The sequence below is a fragment of the Oenanthe melanoleuca genome, chromosome 20 (genome assembly GCF_029582105.1).
Source record: "Oenanthe melanoleuca isolate GR-GAL-2019-014 chromosome 20, OMel1.0, whole genome shotgun sequence".
In the NCBI taxonomy this organism is placed as follows: domain Eukaryota; kingdom Metazoa; phylum Chordata; class Aves; order Passeriformes; family Muscicapidae; genus Oenanthe; species Oenanthe melanoleuca.
In genome coordinates, this window is record NC_079353.1 from 5979977 (window position 1) to 6003841 (window position 23865).

Sequence of the window (23865 nt, forward strand, 5' to 3'; positions counted from 1 at the left end):
AGCAGAAGGGATAAATCTGCCCATGGTTCTTCCCAGACTGAGTTCTAATCTGGGCTGTCACTTTTCTCTCATTGTTTATTTTCTCGTTATGTCAAATTGGGCTTTGTTTTTATTTTGGTATCCTAACTAAGGGGCTTGAAAAGCAATTTACAGCCTTTTTCCCTTTGTTGGAATTTTGTTGGAGGAGCTGCTTGATCAGCTGATTCCTCCCCAAGCCTGTTATTGGGATTTGATCAGATTGGGGATTTTCATTACATGCTTTGTAATCAAGGCCAAACCAGTGATGGAGCAGAAGAACAATAACACAAGAAGATTAGGACATCATTAATTCCCTCTTTGTTAATCGGGTAATCCAATAATTCACATGCACACGCACAGCAAACCACAAGTATTGCCCTTTCAGCAGAAATGTGACAGGGAGTGTTTGCCCCACTGGAGTCTTTCTGCTACTTAGGCCCTATCAATTTATGAAATTTATTCCAGCGTGTTCAACAGCGCTTTGCCCAAGTGAAATTTCAATAATTAAAGGGCAGCAATAGTTGTCAAAACAATGATCAAAGCACCCCGTGGTGCAGGATCTCTCTCTGACCTGCCTCTGTCACGACAGAGCTCAATCCCACAACTGGGAGCACAGGAGTTCTCAGTTCCCCTGCAGCTCCAGCTAATTCAGAAATGTGATCCCCTACCAATTTCTATGAGGTTTATGTAAGAAAAAGAGCTAAATGGAACAGCCTGAAGCCATTTAATACAAATGTTAACTAAGCACTCTCTAAGTCGATACCTCACGTAAGTGATAGAAGATGGAGGGTTAATGGACATTTTATTTTAATAACCAGCAGCTGCTCTATGGAAATTACTTACCAGACCCCACCAGAGTGCATCTGCGTATGTATCAAAGTGCTCATTTTCTCCCTTCTCGGCCAAGTACACCAGGAAAGAGGCCAGGATGAGGCACAGGAAGCCAATATACCAGGCAGTAATCAGCTCCTGAGAGATCATTAAAAGAAAGAAGAGAATAATTGCAGTCCTGGTGCGCATCTCCAAATGCTGAGTTTCTTACTTGCTGCTGGATCTGAACTCTCCCTGCACTTGTTTAGGTTTTGGGGCTTTGGCTGGACATCAGTGGTGGCACTTTTGGAGATGGGACCATGGCTCTGCCAGGTCTGAGGACCAAATCACCCAAATGCACACAGCAAATGGAGAAGGGAGTGTTAAGAGCTCCATTATTGCAAGAACTGGAACTGAGACTTTAAAAACTCTGGTATTTCCCCAGTTCACAGAGGGAAGTGGAGTTGGAACTGAAACAGGAACCCCCAGATCTCTGGGGATTCTACTTAGGGCAGGTCCAATCCACTAAAGGAAGAGGAGCTGTGAAGCTGGGGTCTGGATGGACTATCCCACAGTTGCAAGGAAGTTTTAATTCAGAATTCACAGGAGTGATTATTTTTTGATTAGGTTAGTGCAAAGGTAGAAAAAAGAGACCCAAAAATTTCCTATAGTATTTACACAGTGTTGGAGAAGCTGGCTAAGCTTCTCTGGAGAAAAGAAAGTGAAGGAAGAAGGAGAAATGTTACAATCATAAATACAGCATCAGGAAACAAAAAAGTTATCAACAAACTTTTCCCAAGCTGATCCCCTTATGTCACATCCCGAGGTGTCTCCTTAGAGCTGAGATCACCTCTGGAGGACATGCAGGTGGTTTGGAACCCAGCTCTTTCCAATGCCTGTCGATGAGAGACTGCAGGAGGCTGTTCTTAGAGGTTTTCATGGTTGTTTATTGTTCCTTATCTCAGGAATGCTTTGTCCAGTGAACAGCAGTCTGCTGGCCAGACGTCCAGGGCAGAATCTGCCTGGCAGAGGCAGGACTTATCTTTTATAGTCTAAATTATGTACTAGGTGTTTACAAATGACCCCCAATACACTTCAATCTTGTTACATGGTCCAGCTCTGTCCTCATCCAATCTAAAAGTGCCAGCATGTCACCCAGCATGGATGACATGGAGGAGAAGGAGGAAGACTTATCCACACCCCCAATTCTCCATGTTGGACACGTGTCCCTTATCACAAACATTCCCAAAAGTCTATTTATCTACATTCTAACAGTCTAATTGACACTCTATTTATTTTTGCATCTTGCATTTCTTCTCTCAATGTGGGTAAATTGTTCCAAGGAGCTAAATCCAGCCCGAGACACCTGGGTCTCATTTGAGGGTCTTTGGGGACCCCGCCAGGGGGGTCTTAAACCTTCCAGGGAAGCCAGAGGAATACTCTGGACTCCCACACCCTTACACCAGGCATTGGTTCCATGACTGGAATCTCCCTCTCCCTTCCCTTCCTGACTGGTGGAACACTCCATCAGCCCTTGTGTCTCTGACTGTGCCATTCCCCTGTGTTACCTATGGTGTCCTTCCAATCTCCCCAGGCCGGGAAGAACTTTGGGATGGAGAGCTGAACCAAAGCAGTGTCTCTGGTGGGGAGAGCACAGAGAGCAGCTCCCAGTGCTTGCCTGGCCTTGCTCACCTTGCTGTGTGCGTAGACCACCGAGCCCAGGAGCTTCCAGGTGCCGCCGCGCCGGTCCATGCGGATCATGCGCAGGATCTGCAGGAACCTCAGACTCCTGAGCGCCGAGGTGGCAAACACGTTCCCTTGGGACCCAGCTGCCAGCACGGCGATGGATGCGATCAGCACCATGATGTCTGTGGGAAACAGGGCAGGAGAGGTGAGGAAGCGCTGCCAGATCACCACCAAAGGGAACGGCATTGCCACTGCCTCAGGCAGTGATGGCTCTCTGTAATGAAGAGAATTGAAGGCAAAACTGGTGAGAGGCTTTAAGTCAGAAGTACAGTTTAACAGGAAGAAAAAATAAAATAAAATACATGCAACAGTACAAAAGAAAAACTACTGACAGAGTCAGAGTACAACCTGACACTTTGTTAGTTGGGGTGGTGGGAGCAGTCTAGATGAACTGGTTAGAAAGGTCTGGTAGCTCTTGTCTTCTGGAAACCAGTGGGTAAAAGCTACTTTGGTGCTCCAAATCTCAGTTTTTATCTAGGTAAGAAAAGCTTGGCTCTTTCCCCTGGGTGAAGCATCTCCCAATAGGATGATGTAATTTTATCAATCATGCAGTGGGACTCAATGGCCCATTACACAGAAGATACTTTCCTGGAGGAAGGATGGGTTGTGGGAAAGATAAAGAACATTGCCCCACTTGTTTTTTTAACAGCTGGCCCATTAGCAGAGGATATCTCCCACAGAGATAAGAATTACTGTTCCACTTGGTTTCAGCAGATGGTGATGGAATACATACTTTTGGGCACCTCTTTATATTGTAGCCTAGGACAGTCTCCTACACTTGTGTCCCATGCTGGAAGGACATAGCACCAATGTGAAACTGGATGAAAGGAGCCACTGCACACCTTGTGGAAGCAACCTGGTTTCTTTCCACGCTTATTTTTCCCATACAAAATGGGTGAAATGCTGCAAAGCCTGAATTTTGCTCTGATTCAGCGTTAACACCAGATTAAATCCTTGCCAAAAGCCCCTTCTTTTATCAGCCATAGCTGCCTGTTACACAGAGCAGGGAATTCCCCCATCTAAACTGGGAATGAAAAGCTATACATCCTCCATGGTAATCCTAAAGTGGTTAAGGCCAAGAAAAAATGCCTTGCTCAATAAATACCAAAGATCCCATAAACCTCCCCCTTCCCTGATTTGCTACACAAATTTTATAGGAGTGTTTTTGTGTGGAATAAACTGAAATCCTGCATATGACCATTGCCAGCTCCTGGACAGTCAAAGGCAGCCTCCATAGCGAAGGGCACGGCCACTCTGTCCATTTGTAATCCCAGAAAATATCACTGCTGTGCCCAGATGGCCCCTCTCACAGGAGACTCGCTGAGTGCTTTACAAACAATAATTAATTAAGTCTCACAGCTCCCTTGTGAGGCAGCTCATCAGCATCAGGGAAGGCAAAGCGAGACGTGGAGTTTCAATGACTTGGGGACAATTTGGTGTGGAGGCTGGATGCAGACTGCAGGATTCCAGTTCCTGTGCTCAGCTTCTCCTGGCTAAACCCTGTTTCTAAAGCTGTCAGTGATGCTTGAGGTATGCAGGGCACTGGGATGGCTCCCAGACCAGCAGAAAAAAGGGAGAGCCCCGGGATGAATAATAAAAAGGACGGCTATGGATTAGGATTTCTGCCTTTGGGTTTTTTCCTTTCTCAAGGTGACCATGAAGCAGCTAAAGTTAAACCCCCAAAATACATGCAAGCAAGAGCCTGGAATGGCCATCCTGGAGTGGGAAATGTCCTGCAGGGACTCGGCTCTTACCGATGACACAGAAAGGCTTGCGGGCAAACTTGAGCCGTCCCCTCCAGCCCCGGTAGCGGCAGCAGCAGCCGGCGGCCCAGATCCGCACAAAGTACTCCACCCCGAACACCACGATGGTGACGATTTCCTGGAGCACAACAGTGACATCAGGGGGGAAAAAAGGGGGCAGAGCACACTCTGAAAAATACAGCCTAGGAAATACATTGCTGAGCTGTCTGCCCAGCTCAGCACAGAGCCCAGGCTTGAGAGATCAGCAGGTCTCTGCTCTGTGTCTTCCCTCCCCCGGGTGGTGAGAGGTGCTGCATGTTGTAGTCGTGGACTGGAGTTTTACACCTCCTCACATTGTGTTTGTTCCCCCATCACAGGACTGATGAACACCTCAGTGTCCCCCCACCACCAGTCTCCAGGACTCAGCTCAGTTAATGCTGAGGGAAAAGCAGAGATGGGGATCACTGAATGGGAATAATCCTAAAGGATGAGAAAAGGGGATTTCAGCTTTTTCCCTAGAAAACTGGCCTGGTTGCCTGCGTGTGCTGGGAGATGTGGTGCAGGCATGGTGTAAATCCTCCATCCCTTGATGCCACATGAGCTCTTTCCACCTCCACCTGAATGCATGCTCCCTTCCCTCTGAGGTCTTGTCTCACCTTTCTCACGTGTCAAACCCAGTAAATCCCTAATTAGTCTGCAGCATCTTTTGATTTGATGTAGGGCAGGAATGGGGAAAACAGACAAAAGGAGAGGAGGCAGGTGAATCTAGCAGCCCCAGGCTTTAAAAAAAATTTTCCCATTTCTGACCCCACAGGCCCGAGTGGTCCCCTTCTCAAAAGGGACAGGGGTTTGTGTGGATTTGACTTTATTTTAATATCTCATTGCCAGCCCCCACTTACCAGGATGTAAAGGGCCCCTTCTGAGCTGTTCTGGTACTCATCAATGGTCGAAAAGACAGACAGCACCAGGCAGGAGAACACTAGTAGAAAACTAAAGAACACGAAAAAGAGAGAGAGGGAAGGTCAATCTTAATGGCAGTGAATTTTCATACTCATCCAATGCACTCAGAGAGCAGTTTTGGATATATTTCTCTCTGAGAAATTTACTGCACAGCTGCTACACCACCATGTAAAAAGGGTAAGTCAAGAGCCCAGTTTTGCTAACTGGAAGGTTTTGTGTGGATGGACACATTGGACTATCCCCAGTTTGGCCAGTGCCAATCCAGTTCCCCTTCCAGCTGGCAGCTCTAATCACCTCTGACATTTTTTCCCCAAGGAAGTGTCAGCTCTTTCAGAAACACACGTCCAAAAGCATCCAAATGAGCAGGGACATTTCTGACTGGGATAAGAGGGGAGCAGGAACATGGGCTGAGCATGAGTGGAGCTGCAATTCCAGCCAGAGTAGGACATTTTTGGGTGGATTTAATGTTCCTTTCTCAGGCAGGTACTCCACATTAACTCCCTGCTGCCTGGAAAGACTGGTGACATTTTGGGTTTGTTGAGCATCACTGGGAGGTGGGTGGCTGCTCCTCTGCTCTTCTGTGGCCAGACATGGGACAGAAGAGGGGTTTGATCCAGTCCAAGGGAATGTGATCTTGGTGCTGTTGGCGCTGGGGAGGGGGCTGGGCTGGGCTGGGCTCTGTCAGGGACAAAAGAAGGGACAAAAAAGCCTCATCCTTCCATAAGCTGCAGGGATACAACCTTGATACCAGCTCTCTCAGTCTCTAATTTACCACAAAATCAGGGAGATGCTCAAACCTCAGCATGCATCCAGATCTCCCTGGCATCCACATGCACGGGCAGCCTCCCAGCAGCAGCCTGGGCAGTGCCAGCCCAGCCTGTCACTCACTGCCTGCCCCATCCAGGCTGCCCAGTGCTGTGATGCAAATGGAAGGGCACAGAATGAGTGACAGCAGCTCGGCTCTCTTGTGACACTCAGCAGCTGCTGAGGTGTGCTGGCATCTGCTCAAGGATGGAGGCTTCCCCCCCTGCCCACTGCTTGCTCCAACAAGAGGAGGGAAATTAATTTGCTCAGGATCGATTTACTAATACAATAAAGTAGGCCAGCGCAAGGAGAAACTAAAAGCTGCATTCTTTAAGAGCATTAAATAATTCATCTGTCTGACTTTGTCTCGCATTCCTACAAACTGCATTGTGAATATTTATAAGGTTTGGTTCTGCTGGTGGGGGCTGATGCTTTTTGGTGAATAAAGGAAAGGAGTTTCACACTGCCAGGTCGTGCTTGTGGCTTTGCAGCGACCATTAATGTCACAGTAACAAGTAAAAACAGAGAGATTTGCAGTATTTATTCAGACCACAGGCTGAAATGTGTGGTGAGGCAGGGACTGCTGAAGGTAAGGGACCTTCAGAGCCATCTCAGCCAAGGCTGAGCTTTATCAGCCACAAGATGAATCCAGCATTGAGCAGATAATTGCCTGATTTCTCACTGCAAATTTCTCCTTCTCACACCAGATTTGCTGTGCAGACACTTGAAACAACCTCGGGAGAGTAAGAAAACCTCACTTGCAATCCCACTCACGATGTCACTCAATGTCTTGTCTAGGTCTCACTTCAATATCTTTTTTCCCCAAGCTGGTCTTTTAAAACCCTTGCCAGAATCAATCCCACCACAACCTGCCCTACAGTCAGATGGGCTCCATCCATCCCAACACCCTCCAGATTGCTGGGGCCATGCCCAGGAGCTGCACAAGGGGCCCCACTGCTGCCCACAATGGGGCAGGGGAGCAGAACCCACACTCCAGGAGGGAAGGAGCTGCAGCTAGGCTGCTGCACTCCTGGAATGGCCCAGATTTTGCTGCAAACTTCTATGCTGAAGTGAGAAACAAATGAATAATCAATGAGAGAAGAAAGAGGGGGAAAAAAAACAAGAACAACAAAAAAATCAATAATGGAAAGGGATCAAGGGAAAAGACAATTCTACATGTTCAGATTAAAGAAGTAGAATGTGAGTTGTATTTATTTTTGTGACCAAACATCACTGTAAATTGCCTGAGGTACAGCTGAAAGCAAAGTGCCAAAATCAGAGCAGGCTTGCACGCTGTGTTTGCTCAGCTGATCACCTTGGATGGATCCAGAATGAAGCCACTATCAATTCATGAGTCCTGCCAGGGACACACACCACAAAAAAAAAAAAAAAAAAAAAAAGGATTCCTGTATGTTAAATTGTCGCTGGACAGATATTGATGGGACAGGAGAAAAAAAGGAATAGAAATTGCTTTCTCACTTCAAATGCCAAGGATGGATGGTGCAAGCCGTGGTTATGGGGAGAGCTGGGGCAGCTCCAGGTGCTGCTGCAGCACTTGGACACCTGGGTGCTGCTTCTCCCCCTTCCAGCACATCCCTGCAGCCTCATCCCTGGCCTCTCTGTGCTCCTCAGCTCCCCAGGGCCAGCTCAGAGCTGTGCAATTTCCACTCTGGGCTCCCCAGGGCTTCCATTGCCAGGGAGATGTGATGCAGATCAGGCTGGCAGGGCCAGCGTTAATTACAGCTCTGCCGAGCACAGGAGGCAGCAGGGAATGCACCAGCTTCTCCAGCAGAGCGTGGGAGATCCATGGCCAAATCCCACAGGGACAGAACCTCCCCCTGGCTCAGTCCCAACAGGTGAGGAACCTCCCTGTCCCAGCCACCAGGCAGGAGCAGCACTGCCAGCAAGGGATGCAGGCTGTGGATCAGCACAGGGTGAGCTGCACACACGCCCCAAAACTGCTCCACGGTGATGCACAGCTCCTCTGCCTCACCTGCAGCCCACCAGCCTCCAAAAGGAGACTCAGAGAACACCTTCCTGCAAGGAAACTGCATCTGGGGGCTTGAGATTTGTCTGGCTCCTGAGAGGCTTTGAGGGGTCTGCAGAGGTTTGGACAGAGGAGTGGCAGAGGGAAGCTGAGAGGTACGTGCACATCAGGGCATGTATCCTCTGGGCTGTCACAGAGGGGAACAGGAAGCTGGACTCTGCTTTAATTCCACCTAATCTACCCAGACAGATCAGGAAAGGGCTTCAGATAATAATGGATAGCTAAGGGAAGGGAAACAAGCCAATAAATAGTGTAGCAGTTGGGATTAATCTAATTTTTAAAGCTACATATCTAATGAAAGCAAATTACGTCTGCAGCCTGACTCTGGGAAATGTTAATGTGCAATAAGGAACATTAATTAGGTCCCATCTAATGATTTTTACATTAAAGATGCCAATTCTGCTTGAAACATTGGAGAAGACAATATCCTCCTCCTGAGCAGGCAGGTCCTGCCTGCACGGCTGGAGTCAGCATCCAGCATCCCCCAAAACTCTGGGCAGGATTCGGGGGGGTTTGGGACCTCTGTCACCTGTCCACAGTGACAGGATGGAGAAATCTGTCTCCAGCCTGGTGGAGAAGGACACTTCATTGCATTTTCTCACCCACCACTCATTCCTGCAGGCCCCCAGCACCTTCTGCTGCTCTGGCATCCCCTAAACCTGTTGCTGGGACCTTTAAGCTCAGCCAAGACTCAGCTGTGCAAATCTGACTGCTGCTAATACCAGTAAATCCAAAGACCTCCAAAGTCTGACTTCACATCCAAAGGTTATGTTGACTTAAAACACCCGTGCAAGCTTCTTATTACAATTTTTAAATCCCAGTACAAAATCTGCATATCCAGATTTCATATCCACTGTGCTTCAGGTTAGCAACAGAAAAAGGAATGACTGAACTCCCCCTTGGAAATAAAAATACTTAAAATTGCATGAAACACGAAAGGTTGTCCTTCTCTTTTTTTTTTTTCCCTCTTTCCTCAGTGAAAGCACATGATGGAATCATCCCAAAGCTTCTCAGGTTAATCATCTAATTTGCCTTCCAAAAGAAACCCCCTTGGAATCTACATGAGCATTTACATATGAATTTTAAAAGGCCTCTAAATTTATTCCTGAAATACTCACATTCAAATAACATTCACTGACATTGAGAAATGTTGGGGTTCCTCTGATGGAGCACCACTAATTAGCAACTGGATTCCTGGATGTGATGGAGATGGATACAAACAAGGAGGTGACAGAAGCTTGTAATAAGCCACTGTGCTTGTTGCCCACTTTGATGGCTTTCCCTGCAATTGGGAAAGGCCATTAATGATTTGTTTAATTAGAAGGGGCAAGGCTGGAAAGGAAAGAGTATTCCACTACAGGCATTCAAGAGCTGCACAATGAAAAGCAACTTAAAACATTTAAAACACTTGAAAATTACTTTGGGGATGTAAACAAGGCATTGGTAATTGTGCTAAAATAAAACTGACGTGCTTATGTGCAATCCAGCTGCAATCCCAGTAAATCCTGGGATTGCTGTGGGCTCTGTAAAACGCTGCAGTTCAAGTACCTAAAACTTTGATGTAAATCAAAGGCCAGGAAAATACAGGAAGGACAATAAGTGAAGGTGAAAGAGCATCCACAGCAAAGAGAAACAGAGATTGGAAAATGGCTTTGAGTGCTCAGAGAGCCTCGAAATCAGAATGGGAGTATTTGCAGCTCAATTCAAACCTCCACTGAGTCAGAAGCAAAATGCTGAGAACGTTGTGAGATAAAGACTTTGTTGTATGGCACCTACCCTTAGCCAGGAGCATCCATCATCTTTATTCATGTAAGCAATCCTGCTGTGACTTGCAACCTGGCTGCTCATTTCCAAGGCTGAATAGAAGCCTAAATATCTCACTCTGTGTTCCCACATCCCTTGGTCTCAGCCAAAATCATCTCCCAAGGCAAATTCTGTCACTAGAAGAGCTGGAAATAGAAGTGGAGAGTCCTGCCTTTTGGTGCTGTGTCTTAATAAATGCTCTGCTTCCCCAAAACAACTCCTGATGGCATCCCAATCCCCTCAGGTTTGGCCATGCCCAAACCTCCATGCCCCATCCTCCATCCTGAGATTTTGTTCCTTGGATGAGCCTGGGGGACGCCTGAGCATCCATGTGGGTAGGAAACCTTGTTTGTGGTGAACACACTGGCTGGCTCCAAGGCAGGGATTGTCATGGTCTATCAACTTTTTAATAAATCATTACCAAAGGCCTGTCTGGGACAACATTTACAACTCCTGTGTATTCTCAGTGCACTCAGGGGATGCCTGAGCAGCCTTGATAAGAACCCCTTGCTTGTACAAAGCCATGATGAGCACTCAGGACTGTGGTGTGAATGGTTTGGGTTGAAAAGGATCTTAAAGGTCACCTAATTCCAAGCCCCTGCCTTGGGACTGACACCTTCCACTGGAGGTGGTCTAAAAGGAGCACTGGAGCATCTCCAGAGGACCAAAGCAGTGATCCAGGGAAAGCTTTGGTGTGCACAGTGAGGCTTCATGAGGTGTTCTGGGAGGTGAGAATTCATCAGGCTACAGAGAAACAGCTCTCAGAGATCCCTGGTAAAGGGCTGGCCCTGGGATGGGAAGGAAAATCACAGAATGGTTTAGGTTGAAAAAACCCTCCAGCATCTTTGAGTCCAACCCTTCCCTGGCACTGCCAAGGCCACCACTAAACCATGTCCCCAAGTGTCACATCTGTGGCTCAAAGCTGTGAAATCCCCCTGTAAAACCATGGCAAAGTGGCACAACCAAGTCACAAGAAAACCTCTTGCCCTGCCTTCCTTCTTTTTAGGAAGCACATTTCTCAGAAATAAAAAGCACAATTTAGGAAATTTTTCCTTCAATATCCACCACTTCTGAAATCAGTTTCTGCTCCAAAAGCTCCTCCAGCCTTCTGCACAGGAGTGCCAGGTACTGATCCAAACCCATGGACTGCAGGAATTTGAGCTGAAATTGGGTTTCCATGAAGTAACTTGTCCCTAGTCCAGCAAAGGACTGTGTGTATTCACACTCAGGAGCAAGAGTGAGCTTAAGAGCTTTTCTGGATTGAAGGCTCAAAGAACAAAAGCCGTCTGGAAATGCCAGGGAATGGAGATCAAGATCTGAACATTTACAGTGGGAAAAGGAGTTAAATGCAAGGAACTGCTTGGGCTTTTTACAGGCTGGCTCTAATCATTTAACTTAGGCTGAATAAAAGCCTTATTAATAATAATGGCTGCATGCAAAGTTCTAGCTCCAATGTTCCTCTCTGTCCTCACCCAGAATGAATCACTTGGAAATGCTTGTCTGCGTATTCTCCTCGCCCTGCACACACAGCCTCAGAGGAGCCAGATGTCTGGAGGAAAACCCAAAGTATTAATCAAGCCTGTGCACCTGCCAGAAGAGCCTGTTCCTGCTGGGATCCAGCTCTGCTGGGCTGAGGCTTTCCTTCAAAAAATTTGGTGGGGAGAAATGTATTCATGCAGCTGCAGAAATGGTTCATGGGAGAGAATCTTATAGCCCACGGTGCAATTACAGTGCATTGGGAGGTAAATTAAGAGTATAAAATATTGGACATTTCAGTAATTCTTAAAATGTCTGTGCAGGCATTTATTCAGATCATGTTCATTGATTTTAATGTGAGGGAAAGTTGCTGTCTCATGCAATACCCACATTACTCAGATTGAAATCTGAGCACTGCCTCTCATCCCACAGGGTATTTCCCCAAAAGAGCCTCTGCTTCCTCCCCACCCTGGAGAAATCACTGCTAGTGAGCACAGGAATACAAACCTTCCTGATCCAACCTTTGTTCCCATTAGAAGATGAAGTTATTTCTGTTTCTTAAGCCTCGCTTTTCCACAACACCTCAAGAAAACTAAATTTCAGAAGCCAAGGAAATTCTGCACAGTAGGAGCATGCAGGAATTGAGATTCCTCTTGCTGGGGTCAAACTCCTCTGACTGACCTGGGCAAGTCATTCAATCTGACTTAGGTGAGCTCTAAAACTGGGTTAAAAGAAAGCTGTCCCTATAAAATGTAATGCTGCATCTCATCTAAACATTCCTCGAGGGAATGTGATATACCAAAATAGGCTCTGGTCTAATTGCAGATAGGAGGATTGTCTCCAACAGGGCTGGTTCCCGTGGCAGACAGGAATAGCAGCTGGTTTTTCAAAGGTCTGTCCCAGAAGCAGCAATTCAGCTGCAGCCTGAGGTTTCCTGCCCACAAAGGACGAGCTCCTCTCCCTGAGCTCCTCCAGCTTCACTTCTCTATCTCTGACTCTGCACTAGTTGTACAGCAGCAGGAATTTCAGCACCTCAGGAACAAAAATCCTTGCTGAGAGCATCCTTAGGGAGCTGCTGCCACACTCAGCAGCTCTCAGCAGCCACCTGAACTGTCCCAGACCCACAGAAGGCCATTAAATGGCTCACAGTCCTTGTGCTGCCTTAAAAAACCTCCATTTCCCCATGGGTGAGGCCCTTGGCTTGTGCTCCTGTAAAAGCAGGACCCCAGAACTGCTGCTCTTGGGCTCCCTCCCAGCTAAGAGTGAAGGAGAATGGACAAGACTGGCAATTTTGAAGGCACTCAGATGCCCCACTCACTTCCCAGAGTCCACCCCCAGCTTCATTCCTTAACAATTAGAAGACAATGATGTGGTTTCTGAGAACCAGAGGCTAATGGATAACACCAAAGTGTAAAATGTAAGGATTACCAAAGCCCTGCTAATTTCATTTGTTCATTTGTTTAATTAACAGAGTCTTGGGAAAAATAAGGAAGTATTTGCAAACTGCACATTAAAATCTAAGAGTTGGTAATTTTGACATCTGTTTAAATTTACCTCTCTTCTCCCAGGCAGTGAGCAGGAGCTCACAGGCAAGGTGCAAAAGAATTAATTGGCTTAAAGCCTTTGGATTTCAGTCCCCAAAAGTGGGTTAAAAAAAAAAAAAAAAAAAAAAAAAAAAGCAGCAACCCAAGGAATAACAGGAATGCCACAATAATCAGGACTGATGTTCCCTCTCACCCACTCCAGCACAAATCAGGAATAATCCCCTGAAAGCCAAGGGGGCTGCACTGCCCCAGGAGAGGCTCCAGCTCAGCTGGGTCCAAACCCTGCAACGCCTGAGAGACACCTGAGTCTGGCACAAGAGGAAATGCAGGATTAGGTCCAGGAGCACAAATAAAAGGCCAGAGGTCAGTTTTGGAGCTCTGCATCCCTTCCCCACGTTGGCAGGAGATCATGAGGCAGAGGTGGCAGAACACAGCCCTGGTGCTTTCCATGCCTCTGAAGCTGCTCCTGCCAGCATGGGAACATTATTTCCAGGAGCAGCATCTGGGCCATGCCCAGGGTGAAGGGATGCAAAACAAACTTGGATCTCTGGAGAGCTCAGCATTTAGAAGACAGTGCTCTTCAGCCCTAAAAAATTGCTGAACCAGCCCAGCTATGTCCAGGGAGGGGAGAACATCACCCCAGCTGCCAGTCAATCCCTGCTGAACTTCACCACTAACAGAACTATTCTGAGTCTCCCAGGAGTGGCAACTCTGAATTCAAAAGTCCTTTTCTACCTTTTTCTCTCCATCAGCAAAGTCTCCCTGAGCAGTAGCCAGATTTGATGTGATGGGGACATCACCCTGCCACCATCCACACTGGCTCATGGCAGAGAACAGCCAGCTCATGACACCTGCACAGGTCTGCCTGGCACAGCCTCTCTTTGCCTCTCTGGTACATTAATCCCCAGCACCAAAGGACAATTAATTGCTCCTGCCACCTCTCACTTCTTCCTTGGCATGACCCAAATTCTGCAGGTGGATGGCCAGGTGTGGGTGGGAGCAGGTGAGCATGGCTCACACATTGAAAACCTTGTGCAGAGGGAGAGGCTGCCCAGAGAGCTGAACCCTTCAGAAGAAGGAGGAAAGCCATGGCCCTGCCACAGGAAATCAAGGTAAGGAGGGAGCCTCCTTTGAACTGGGCAGCTTTGGGGGTCTGCTGCAAGCAGGGCTGGGGTTCAGAGCCAGCACGCTCAGGTCAGGGCTTTTGTGTTCCTGCCAGCATGGGAACATTATTTCCAGGAGCAGCATCTGGGCCATGCCCAGGGTGAAGGGATGCAAAACTGGATACTTGCAGAAAAATGACATTACCTCACCCAAAGCTCCCCCAAAACGTCCATCAGTGGAAGAGGGGAGGAATGAATGCATGTCCCCCCAGCTGTCCCTGCCATGCTGCACTTCACAGGCCAGCACAACCTCTGCAGTTAAGGCTGCACTACCCAAGCAGCTTCCAAACCCACACCTGGCCCTCACTGCTGCTCATTGCTGAGAACCAGATGGGCAGGTGGGAATCAGGCTCAGACAGCACCAACCAGGTGGTGACCAAACCTCTGTGGATCTCCTAAGGCAATGGATGAGCCTCATGATTGCCCTGTCTGTCTGCCTCCTTGTCTCTACATAAAATTTGGGCCTGCTGGCTGATTTTTACCAAGTTTCCCAAGGTGATGGGCAGCAGTGAGGATAAGAACCTTTTCCCCCTGTTTCTGCCCCTCAGGGGAGGTTGCCACGTGAGCTCCACGGGGCTGGCACACACCAGCCAGCCTGGGAAACCCACGAGCTCCCAAAAAGCAGCTCCCCCATGTTCCCCCACACAGCAAATGACAGGTTTGCTCCCTTTACTTATTTCCCTGTGCCAGTAAACACAACAATAAATAGCAAGCTGCAGGAGGCAGATGATTGTGTGGTGAAAGGTGGAAAACATCTAAAAATGATTTAAAGCAGGGAAGAGAATAGGAAGAGAGGGCTGTGGATTATAATCTCTGAGGAGGAGGAGCTGCTCAGCTGGGGAAAGGCAGCAGAGGCAGGGAAGGTTTTCCTTCCCACCCTCCAGCTCCTTGCTCCTGGTGATGCTCAGGTCTTCTGTGCAGGTTTCTCTTTGCAAAGCTCCCAGACCAAGCCCTGGCACTGGACCCCAGCAGCCCCAGCCCTGGGGCAGGAGCAGGAGCAGCACTGCAGGGGCTGGATCCTTTAAAAACTCCTAAGGAACAGGCACACAGGGCACGGACACAGTAAAGCTGAAGAGAGATTATCTAGCTGCCATTTCAACACGCTGGTAAATCAAAGTCGATGGAAGCCATATGCTCTGCTGGGAAGCATCCATCTCGTTGCCAGGGAAACATCCTTCCCGTTTAAAATGGCAGGCAAAGGCTTGAAAAAACCTGCTTTTAACCCCCTTTTCTCAGGCATGATCCAAGTCCCCCAGCAGCTCCCCCAGCCCTGCGGCATCGCTGTGCTGCTGCTGGGGAGAGCTGCTGCAGCTTAGCCTGGGCACAGGAGAAGGAGATGCTGCTTCTCCCCTGGGGTCCAGAGGAAATCAGAGCCAGTCTGGCAGCAGTGAGATCCCACATCGAATTCCCAGCTTACTCCCAAGGCAGCTTCCACAGCTCATTCCCCTGGAAAAGCAGGGAATCACCTGCCTGGGTCACATCCAGCAGCTCCCCTTGGGATGCTGCAGGTGCCTGGTACAGACAAACAGATGTGCCCAGCTGTGGGGTAAGACCCTGCTGCAGCAAGGGAATGACCAACAGCAAGCTTTGTGCTGCTCCAACCACCTCCTGCAGAGCTGGAGGTGCAGCCATTCCTCCCAGGCAGCGAGCACAGATCTGACCTTGGGAATCACAGCAATCTGCAGCCAGGGCTGCAGGCTCCAGAGCCTCGGGGAACCAGCTCTGAGCTCAGCAGCTGCAGCTGGCCCTGGCTCTCTGCTCTGCATCCGCACCTCCTCCTTGCTCCCTCTAAGCCAGTCCTGGCTCTAACATGGCCAGGCTGCTGTGCCAGGGCCACTGGCAGCTGCAGGAGGAGGTGATGGGGATGTGGGAAGGAGCACTCCAGAGCACAAGTTATAACTGGCACTCTGGAAGTCATGACAACAAACACTCTTCAGCCTATTAGCACTAATGAATAATGGGGTTTTGTTTTAAACAGAAGACACAAACCAGTGCCCACTGGAACAAAACTGGACATCCCCTGGTAAAGATCTTACTTCTCTGTGTTTACCTGCCACTGAAGCCTCTCATGATTTTTTTTTTTTCTTTTTAATAGAATTACAGAATGGTTTGGCTTGGAAGGGACCTTAAAGATCACCTCATTCCAACCCTTCTGCCAGGGGCAGGGACACCTTCCATTAGACCTTGTTGCTTCATGGTGTGTCCAACCTGGCCTTGAACACTTCCAGCCCATTTGTTTTAAACTGTTCTCATTTATTGTAAATCCCATAAGCAGATGAAGCCAAAACCAGAGCATTTTCTATTCTGATAAGTAACTATGCCTTAAAAACATTTATAATGGAGATCAGAGACAATATTTAATAATTCAAAACTTAGGAAGGCGTGATGGGACAAGGATACATCCTGAAGGCTCCTACTCTGTATGGGAAATGGTTATTGCAGCTGGAGGAGGGAGAGGCTAGTGTTACAGCCTGGGGATGCTGGATTTTTATGCTGCAGGCATCCTGTGTCACTGAATTCCTCTGTACCTCAGCTCCCAACTGGAAAACGTGGCGATGATTCCCCCCAGCACACAAGGTCTAAGTCCAGGTCTAGCTCAAGACATGTCCATGGCCCTCAGCAAGCAATAAATCCTTCTGGAGCAGCACAAAGCCTGGCACAAAACCACTGCAAAGCTCACGTGGACCAGAGCCAACACAGCATCTTAAAGGACAGCACAAAGCCTCACAGGAGCAATGTCCTCCAGCTCATCACCCCAGGCCATGGCCAGCACCACAGCCAGGGGGCTGGTCCACCCTAGGCAACAGCACAAGGCATTTTCAACAGTCTTAAATTTAAATCCCTTTCCTGGAGGCTGGCTGGGCTCCCAGCCAGTGGCAGCAGCCAGTGTGGAGCCCATGAGCAGCACAAATCCCCATCAGGGCACCCTGCTCCTGACACAGGAGTCACCTTCCCTCAGTTCTGAGCAGCCCAAATCCCCATCAGGGCACCCTGCTCCTGACACAGGAGTCACCTTCCCTCAGTTCTGCGCAGCCCAAATCCCCATCAGGGCACCCTGTTCCTGCCCCAGGGGTCACCTTCCCTGCATCCCAAATCCCATCAGGGCACCCTGCTCCTGACACAGGAGTCACCTTCAGTGCATCCCAAATCCCATCAGGGCACCCTGCTCCTGACACAGGAGTCACCTTCCCTGCAGCCCAAATCCCCACCAGGGCACCCTGCTCCTGACACAGGAGTCACCTTCCCTGCATCCCAAATCCCATCAGGGCACCCTGCTCCTGCCCCAGGGGTCACCTTCAGTGCAGCCCAAATCCCATCAGGGCACCCTGCTCCTGACACAGGAGTCACCTTCCCTCAGTTCTGAGCAGCCCAAATCCCATCAGGGCACCCTGCTCCTGACACAGGAGTCACCTTCCCTCGGTGCCATTGGAGCCACATCCCCCTGGCCGGCTCTGAGATGTGCTCAGGCTGTCTGGGAATTCTGTAAGCATGCAGTGGCTCTCTCTGATCCCACACCCTCGCTGTCCCTCCTGCTTGGCTCAGAGCCGTGTGTGCGCTCCGTGCTGCGCGCTCGGACACCGACAGTGACACAAAGCACTCAGTGGGTAACAGCCAGGTAGCACTGCAGTCACAGATCCTCAGCCTGTGCTAAACCCAGGCAGGAGCAGCTCCATCCTGGCTGTGTAACCCAGGACTTTCCCATAATTAGAGGGCCTTTCCCTGCAGTCCCACGGGGGCCATTTGCTGCACTTGTGAAAGGATGCTCAGAGCTGAGCTTCCTCTCCAGCACACATCTTCAGTCTTCCCTAGAAACAGCAAACAGCAAGAGGAAGCAGGAAGGAGGAGGGAAAAAAACTTTAATTAATCTTCATTTAATTTCTGCTGTCTTTTAGCAAATGGAAAATAAGTGAGCAAGCCCATCAGGCCTGTGCTGCTGCCCTGGGCTCTACCAGCCCTTGTGCTTCCCAGATGGGATGCACATCCCACCAGGCAGCAAGGAATGCATCACAGGGCCAGGCTTGGCTCCAGCCACTCTTCCCAACCCTTCCCATGGGGATGTGGCTGCAGGATAGATGGGCTTCCCCAGAAACAGATGGGGAGGCAATTCATTACCTGCAGGAATTTCTCTGTGATTTTTAGTAGCCATCAGCTCCCAGGAGGGGAAGAGCAAGGCCAGAGAGGACTAAACTCTTGGAGGTTCAGCTCATTTATATGCAGCAGGCTGGGGTTTGGGCAAACACACTCCCACAGAGGGCTGTGTGCAAAGAGGGGAAGCAAAAATGGCAGGTGTGATGGAGGTGCTCCCCAGCTGCCCAAGTTCTTGCATATGGATGGGCCAAGTCCAGGCAAGATCAAGCCCTGAATTATTAGTAGGCCTGCTAGGTTTGGCTATTCCAAATCTTGGGTGGAGACTCGAGATTGGGATATGCCCCATCTACTTGTAGATGTTTACATCCCCACCTCCTGGCAAAAGCAGTAGGATAGAAACAACTTTAGAGTCCTATTCATTAGTCTTACTCAGACATGTCTATTACCTTTTCCTACACTTACAACCCCAAATCATTCTCTCCACACTAAGATGGTTTAAAATAATTGCCAATTTAAAACTAAGTTTCATATCTATATGATGTTATCTAAACTGACAGAGGACAGGATTAGATTAGATATTAGGAAGAAATTCTTCCCTGTCAGGGTGGTGAGGCCCTGGCACAGATTGCCCAGAAAAGCTGTGGCTGCTCCATCCCTGGAAGTGTCCAAGGCCAGCTTGGACAGGCCTTGGAGCAACCTGAGATAGTGGAAGGTGTCCCTGCCCCTGGCAGGGGGGTGGAACAAGATGGGCTTTAAGATCCCTTCTAATGCAATTCTATAATTCTGTTTATCCCATTAATCTACTGATGCTTCTACCAAGCCTCAGCAGCTCTCTCTGTGTCATTTCATATGACTTGAGGTGCTCCCCCACCCACATCTGCATCGGCAGGGGGAGGCTGCAGGCTCTGAGGCCGGAGGGGCAGCTCAGAGAAAGTTTCAAATTACACCTGTTTTTGTTGCAGAAAAGAAAAACATCATCAGCTACAAAAGGTCAGTGCAGAAATTCTTCCTGCCCCTCATTAGCTGTCTTGATAAGCGAGAAGCTGCTAATTAAGAACAGCATTAAAAACATCAAGATGTTAAAAGAAGAAAACGTGGAGAGGAAGAAAAATTCAATGCAAAATTCTGGTAAATTACAGACAAAGAGCACAGGAAATTCTCCTTCTCTCTAAGTCTTTTCCATTTCTTACAAGAATAACCATAACTAAGAAAAGGACCATGACAGAGATGTGCATCCCCTACCCACAAGAACCAAACCAGACATCACATTAACCAAGTTTCTTTAGTGCTGATACGGATTAAATGCTCTGTTCCCTCAGGCTATGGAGACACAGCCCTCATGAAGTGCCAGCAATTGAGTTCAAGACATAATAACATGAGGACTTGTCCCTCTGGCTCAGGGTGATGCTTAATTGGGTGTGAAGTCAGCTTTTGGATGAACACTGCCATCAGCACGCTGGCTTCTGTGCAGCTCCCTGAGAGGTGCTGCTCCTTCCCCCCAAATCCATTGCAGAGCAGCTTTCTGTCTCCAGAAAGGCCCATCCTGGGGAAAAGGACACAACAAAATTCCTGGCAGTGTCTCAGAGGAGCCCAACCACGTTTGCCCATGGCACCTCCAGTGCCTGCTCTGATTCCAATGGAGACTTACAGCCACTCAGTACCTCATCTCTTCTTAATAACAAAAAACCCACCACTAAAAACCCAACAGGACTCTGATTCCACTGGAGACTTACAGACACTCAGTACCTCATCTCTTCTAAAGAGCAAAAACCCAACTACCAAAAACCCAACAGGACTCTGATTCCAATGGAGAATTACAGCCACTCAGTACCTCATCTCTTCTAAATAGCAAGAACTTCCATCAATCAAAAACCAAACAGATCAGCAGAGGGGAATAAAGAGGGGACAAACCCCACCTCCCCCCAGCCATGAGCCACTGAGGAGCAAGAGCAGCTCCTGGACAGGGACACACAGCCCTCTCAGGTCCCCATGGGCTGTCCCAGCAGCTCCACACCCCAGATGCACAGACATCCCATGCAAGCTCCTACCCATGCTCCAAACAGCCCTGCTCCTGCAGCCAGGGGAGGTGGCATCAGCAGCACGGATCTTCCCAAGGATGGAGCCAGCTTGAGGGTTGGTTTTGTTGCTCATTCAAGCCTGGAGTCTTTATATAGTGCCAGGGCAGGATCCAAAAGCGGAAGAGAGACACCCACTCCCAGGGAGTGTAACACACACACTGAAATAAATAGCTCCCTGCCTAAGGGGATGACTCAGGGATCTCACTAGTCCTTAAAGCACAAATCATTGCTAATAAACCCCAGAAGGCTTGGAGGAAGGCCTAGCAAGAGTCAACTGGGCAAGACTTGGCATTTCCAGCCTTGCCAGGCACAAAGGAAGAGGAAGGATGAGTAACCACTGAAAAATAACAATGTCCAACATTGAGGCAATGGTCACACCAGCCTAAGCCCTTCCTGCAGTCTACCTGCCCCAAGAGCATTGAGTAGTCCTTGTTATTGGGGAGAGGTTTTGTTTTTCACTGCCCCTCCTGGAAGCACTCAGGCTTAGCCACCATATGGCTTGAAGTGGCAGGAGGAAACAGAGCCACAGTCCCTGTTTGTCCAGTTTATATACAGATATTTATATTCACCTATTTTGCTCTCCTCTTGAGTGAAAGATGGAGTGCTCTTACATCCCTTATTACATTCTTCAGATCAGGTAACAAACCTCCCAGCAAGCATAAACCCAATTAATGGCCACTTTGAGACTCTGAGCTGAGCACAAACCCATAAACATGCAGGAGAACATCTCCCAGAGCTGTCATTTCACTGCCACACATAACACCCCAAAGGAGACAGTCAATAAGACCCATCCACTCTACTGCTGCATCTGTGATGAACAGCAAACTGTCCCTCAGTGGGTGATCCATGGCATTGGCAAGATGCCACCTTCATCCTCCCAGCCCAACATTAGCCCTGCTGAGGGTCTCAGATCACAGGCTGGCCAAAGCCAACCCCACCTTCCTCTGCCAGCCCAAGGGGCACAGACAGAAACCAAACCACCAATCCAAAAGCAAAGCAGGTGACAGGAAAAGCTGTTAAAAAGAAAAGTAGAACACAAAGAACATCTACCAGCAGTGCCTCAACAACTGTTTTATGCCTTTTCTGTGTCTTGAAAGTTCAGTACACCAGCTCTTCCAGCAGAGACTGGCTCTTTTTGACTTGATGGGCAGAACAGAAGCTTGTAGACTTCTACTCCCATTAGGGATGCTTGCACACTGCTGTAGCATTAACAGAATAATATTTTCCACTTTCTATTAATTTTAACTATTCTTTAACTGATTTTTTTCTTTTTCCTTTACAGTCCATATTAGTTTTTTCTACCACACCAAGCCAAATCTGCAAGAAACACAGCGGGTACCCAGACACAACCTGCTGCCCTCACACAGGAGACACACGAGGTGTACACAAGTCACCCCTGAGTCAGGATTTCTGAGAGCTTATTTCTTTCCTGGGCATCATGATAACCTCATGGAGAGTGACAGGCTGGCTGTGGAAGCCGTGTGAGGAGTGCCTGCCCTGCTGTGCTCATCCCTTGCAGTGCGTGACAGCAGCTCTGCTGCCACCCCAGCCCTAATTTGCTCCCACACTGTCACCTCCCCAGGGCTGGCAGAGCTCTAAACGAGAGAGCAGGACTGCCAGGCAGATCAGGGTTTGTTTACAAATGAGGAATTTGTGAATGCCTGGGAAAGACCCTCCGGAAGGCAAAATCTGTCCTGAAGAGACCGAGCACCAGCCACAACGCACTGCCAGAAGTTCAGATGGAGAGCAGCTCCCTCCTGACCCAGCCATTCCCTCTGCCTTTGCTCCTCCTCTTGTTTCCTCTCCCTGTCCCACCCTCCTGGGGGAGGCAGTAAAAAAAGGAGGATCTCTGGATGAAGATGGCAACTGGGCACTTCACTCTGAAACACAACTGGAGCCACAGCTGGTTTGGACGGGGCTGGATTGCTTCTGATTTTTTCCAGTCTTGCACTGCAGATCACAAGAGTTGATCGGGGTTTGCTACAAAAATCCCTTTCTCCAAACCACTTCTCAGATCCAGGTCATCCCATTTCGATGTGGATCAGCCTCATCCCTCCCCTTCACCTGCTGGGGTATCCACAGTGCAGCTCTGGCTTTGAACACCCCAAAGGAGATGGGAGATGCCTCCATCACTCCTGTTTTTCACTCTGAAATCATGCCAGACTCTGTCTTCTCTCCTCCTTGCCTGGACTGGTCCCACCCAGTCTCACTAAGGTGTGCAAGGGAGGTCAGGCTCCCTCTGCCATCAACAGAGAGAAATGGGCACCTGCAGAAGGCAGACCTGCCCACCTCAGCCTGCCCTGAGGCTCCTGTGGGACTTCCACAAGGAATCCAGCACGAATCTGAGCATCACCACATTCACAGTGAAAGCTCACTGCACCTTAAACATCTGGACATTACAGGTTCCAAGACAAATCAAGTGGCTGCTCAGACACAAGGACTTGCACTCAGAAACCCCAGTGACTCTGATGTAGCTTTAAACCACCTCCCTACAGCAGCAGGAGAGAGAGGTGAGAAGATTCCAGAGGTCTTCTTGCTTCCTCTCTTGGAAAAGGCAGCTCTTTGACATCCAATCCACTCAAAAAGATCACTTGGATGGATGCTTATCAACACCAAAACTTTTCCACACATCTAAAAAGCACATTAAAAGGCTGGAGTGATGCCAAGGAGAGACCAGAGGGTTCAGCAGGAACTCTCTGCTTTCCCTCATTTGCTGGCAGCTGCAGAGCCAAGCAGCCCCGAGGCTGTAAGGGAGCAGCTCCTTGAGCAAGACACTGCCCATCAAACACGGCAAGTAATTATTGCAGTGCCTCACAACAAATGCACAGGACACCCCCCAGACTCCTCTGCTGTCACATTTGCAGCTCACCCAGGGTAAGGCCACAAGAACCATGTGGGGAGTGAGGCCACCTCAGCTTTGGGAGCTGATCAAGCCACACAACCTGCTCGTCACACAGACTGCCTGGCTGGAAAACAAAATTTACATTGAAATATCTCCTCCTGCAGTCCTGGTGGAATCATCTTTTGTCACAGGTGGCTGTCAGAATAGCCCAAGTCTTTTTATCTTGTAAGCTGGTTAATATAAATATAAATTTATATTTAAAATTTAAATATATGGTGGTGAAGGAACCTGCACCCACTGTCCTGCTGCACTACCTGGTTTTGCCATCATGTGTTCACTAGTCAAGTACATCTAAATCCATTCTAAATCCATTCTAAATACAGTCATGAAACTCAGTCCAGACCACCACAACAATCTGGCTTTGCAATGTGGTTCCTTTTGGACCATCAGGGGCTAAAAATCGTTTCATTATTCTAAAGAAATGTACATCTCAGTGCTGGAGATGTACAGGGACATCACACCAACAAGGACAGGCCATCAATCCTTTGCAGGAACCACTCTCCACCTTTCTCAGCTCCACCATATCTGTTCCACAGGAGATTACATGGCAGGAAAAGAGACTGGCACGTCTCCCTGTCACCACAATTTAAAGAACAATCTGTTCCTTAGGAGCTAAGAAACCAGCATTTGAGTTACCTTAAAAAGGGTTATGCAGGGCTAAGTGTTTGCTACTTAACTCCCAG

At 48.7% G+C, this 23865-nt stretch overlaps 1 protein-coding gene across 7 annotated transcripts in view; it reads right to left on the bottom strand.

Moving 5' to 3' along the window:
• KCNQ2 (potassium voltage-gated channel subfamily Q member 2) overlaps positions 1 to 23865 on the bottom strand; it is a 66419-nt gene that overhangs the window by 37222 nt on the left and 5332 nt on the right. For all 7 annotated transcript variants that reach the window (XM_056507426.1, XM_056507427.1, XM_056507428.1 and 4 more), the window contains exons 2-5: positions 5216 to 5306; positions 4329 to 4455; positions 2521 to 2696; positions 862 to 987 (exon numbers count right to left, since the gene is read on the bottom strand). In XM_056507426.1, coding sequence (XP_056363401.1) covers positions 862 to 987; positions 2521 to 2696; positions 4329 to 4455; positions 5216 to 5306 — 520 coding nt within the window. The remainder of the gene's footprint in view (positions 1 to 861; positions 988 to 2520; positions 2697 to 4328; positions 4456 to 5215; positions 5307 to 23865) is intronic.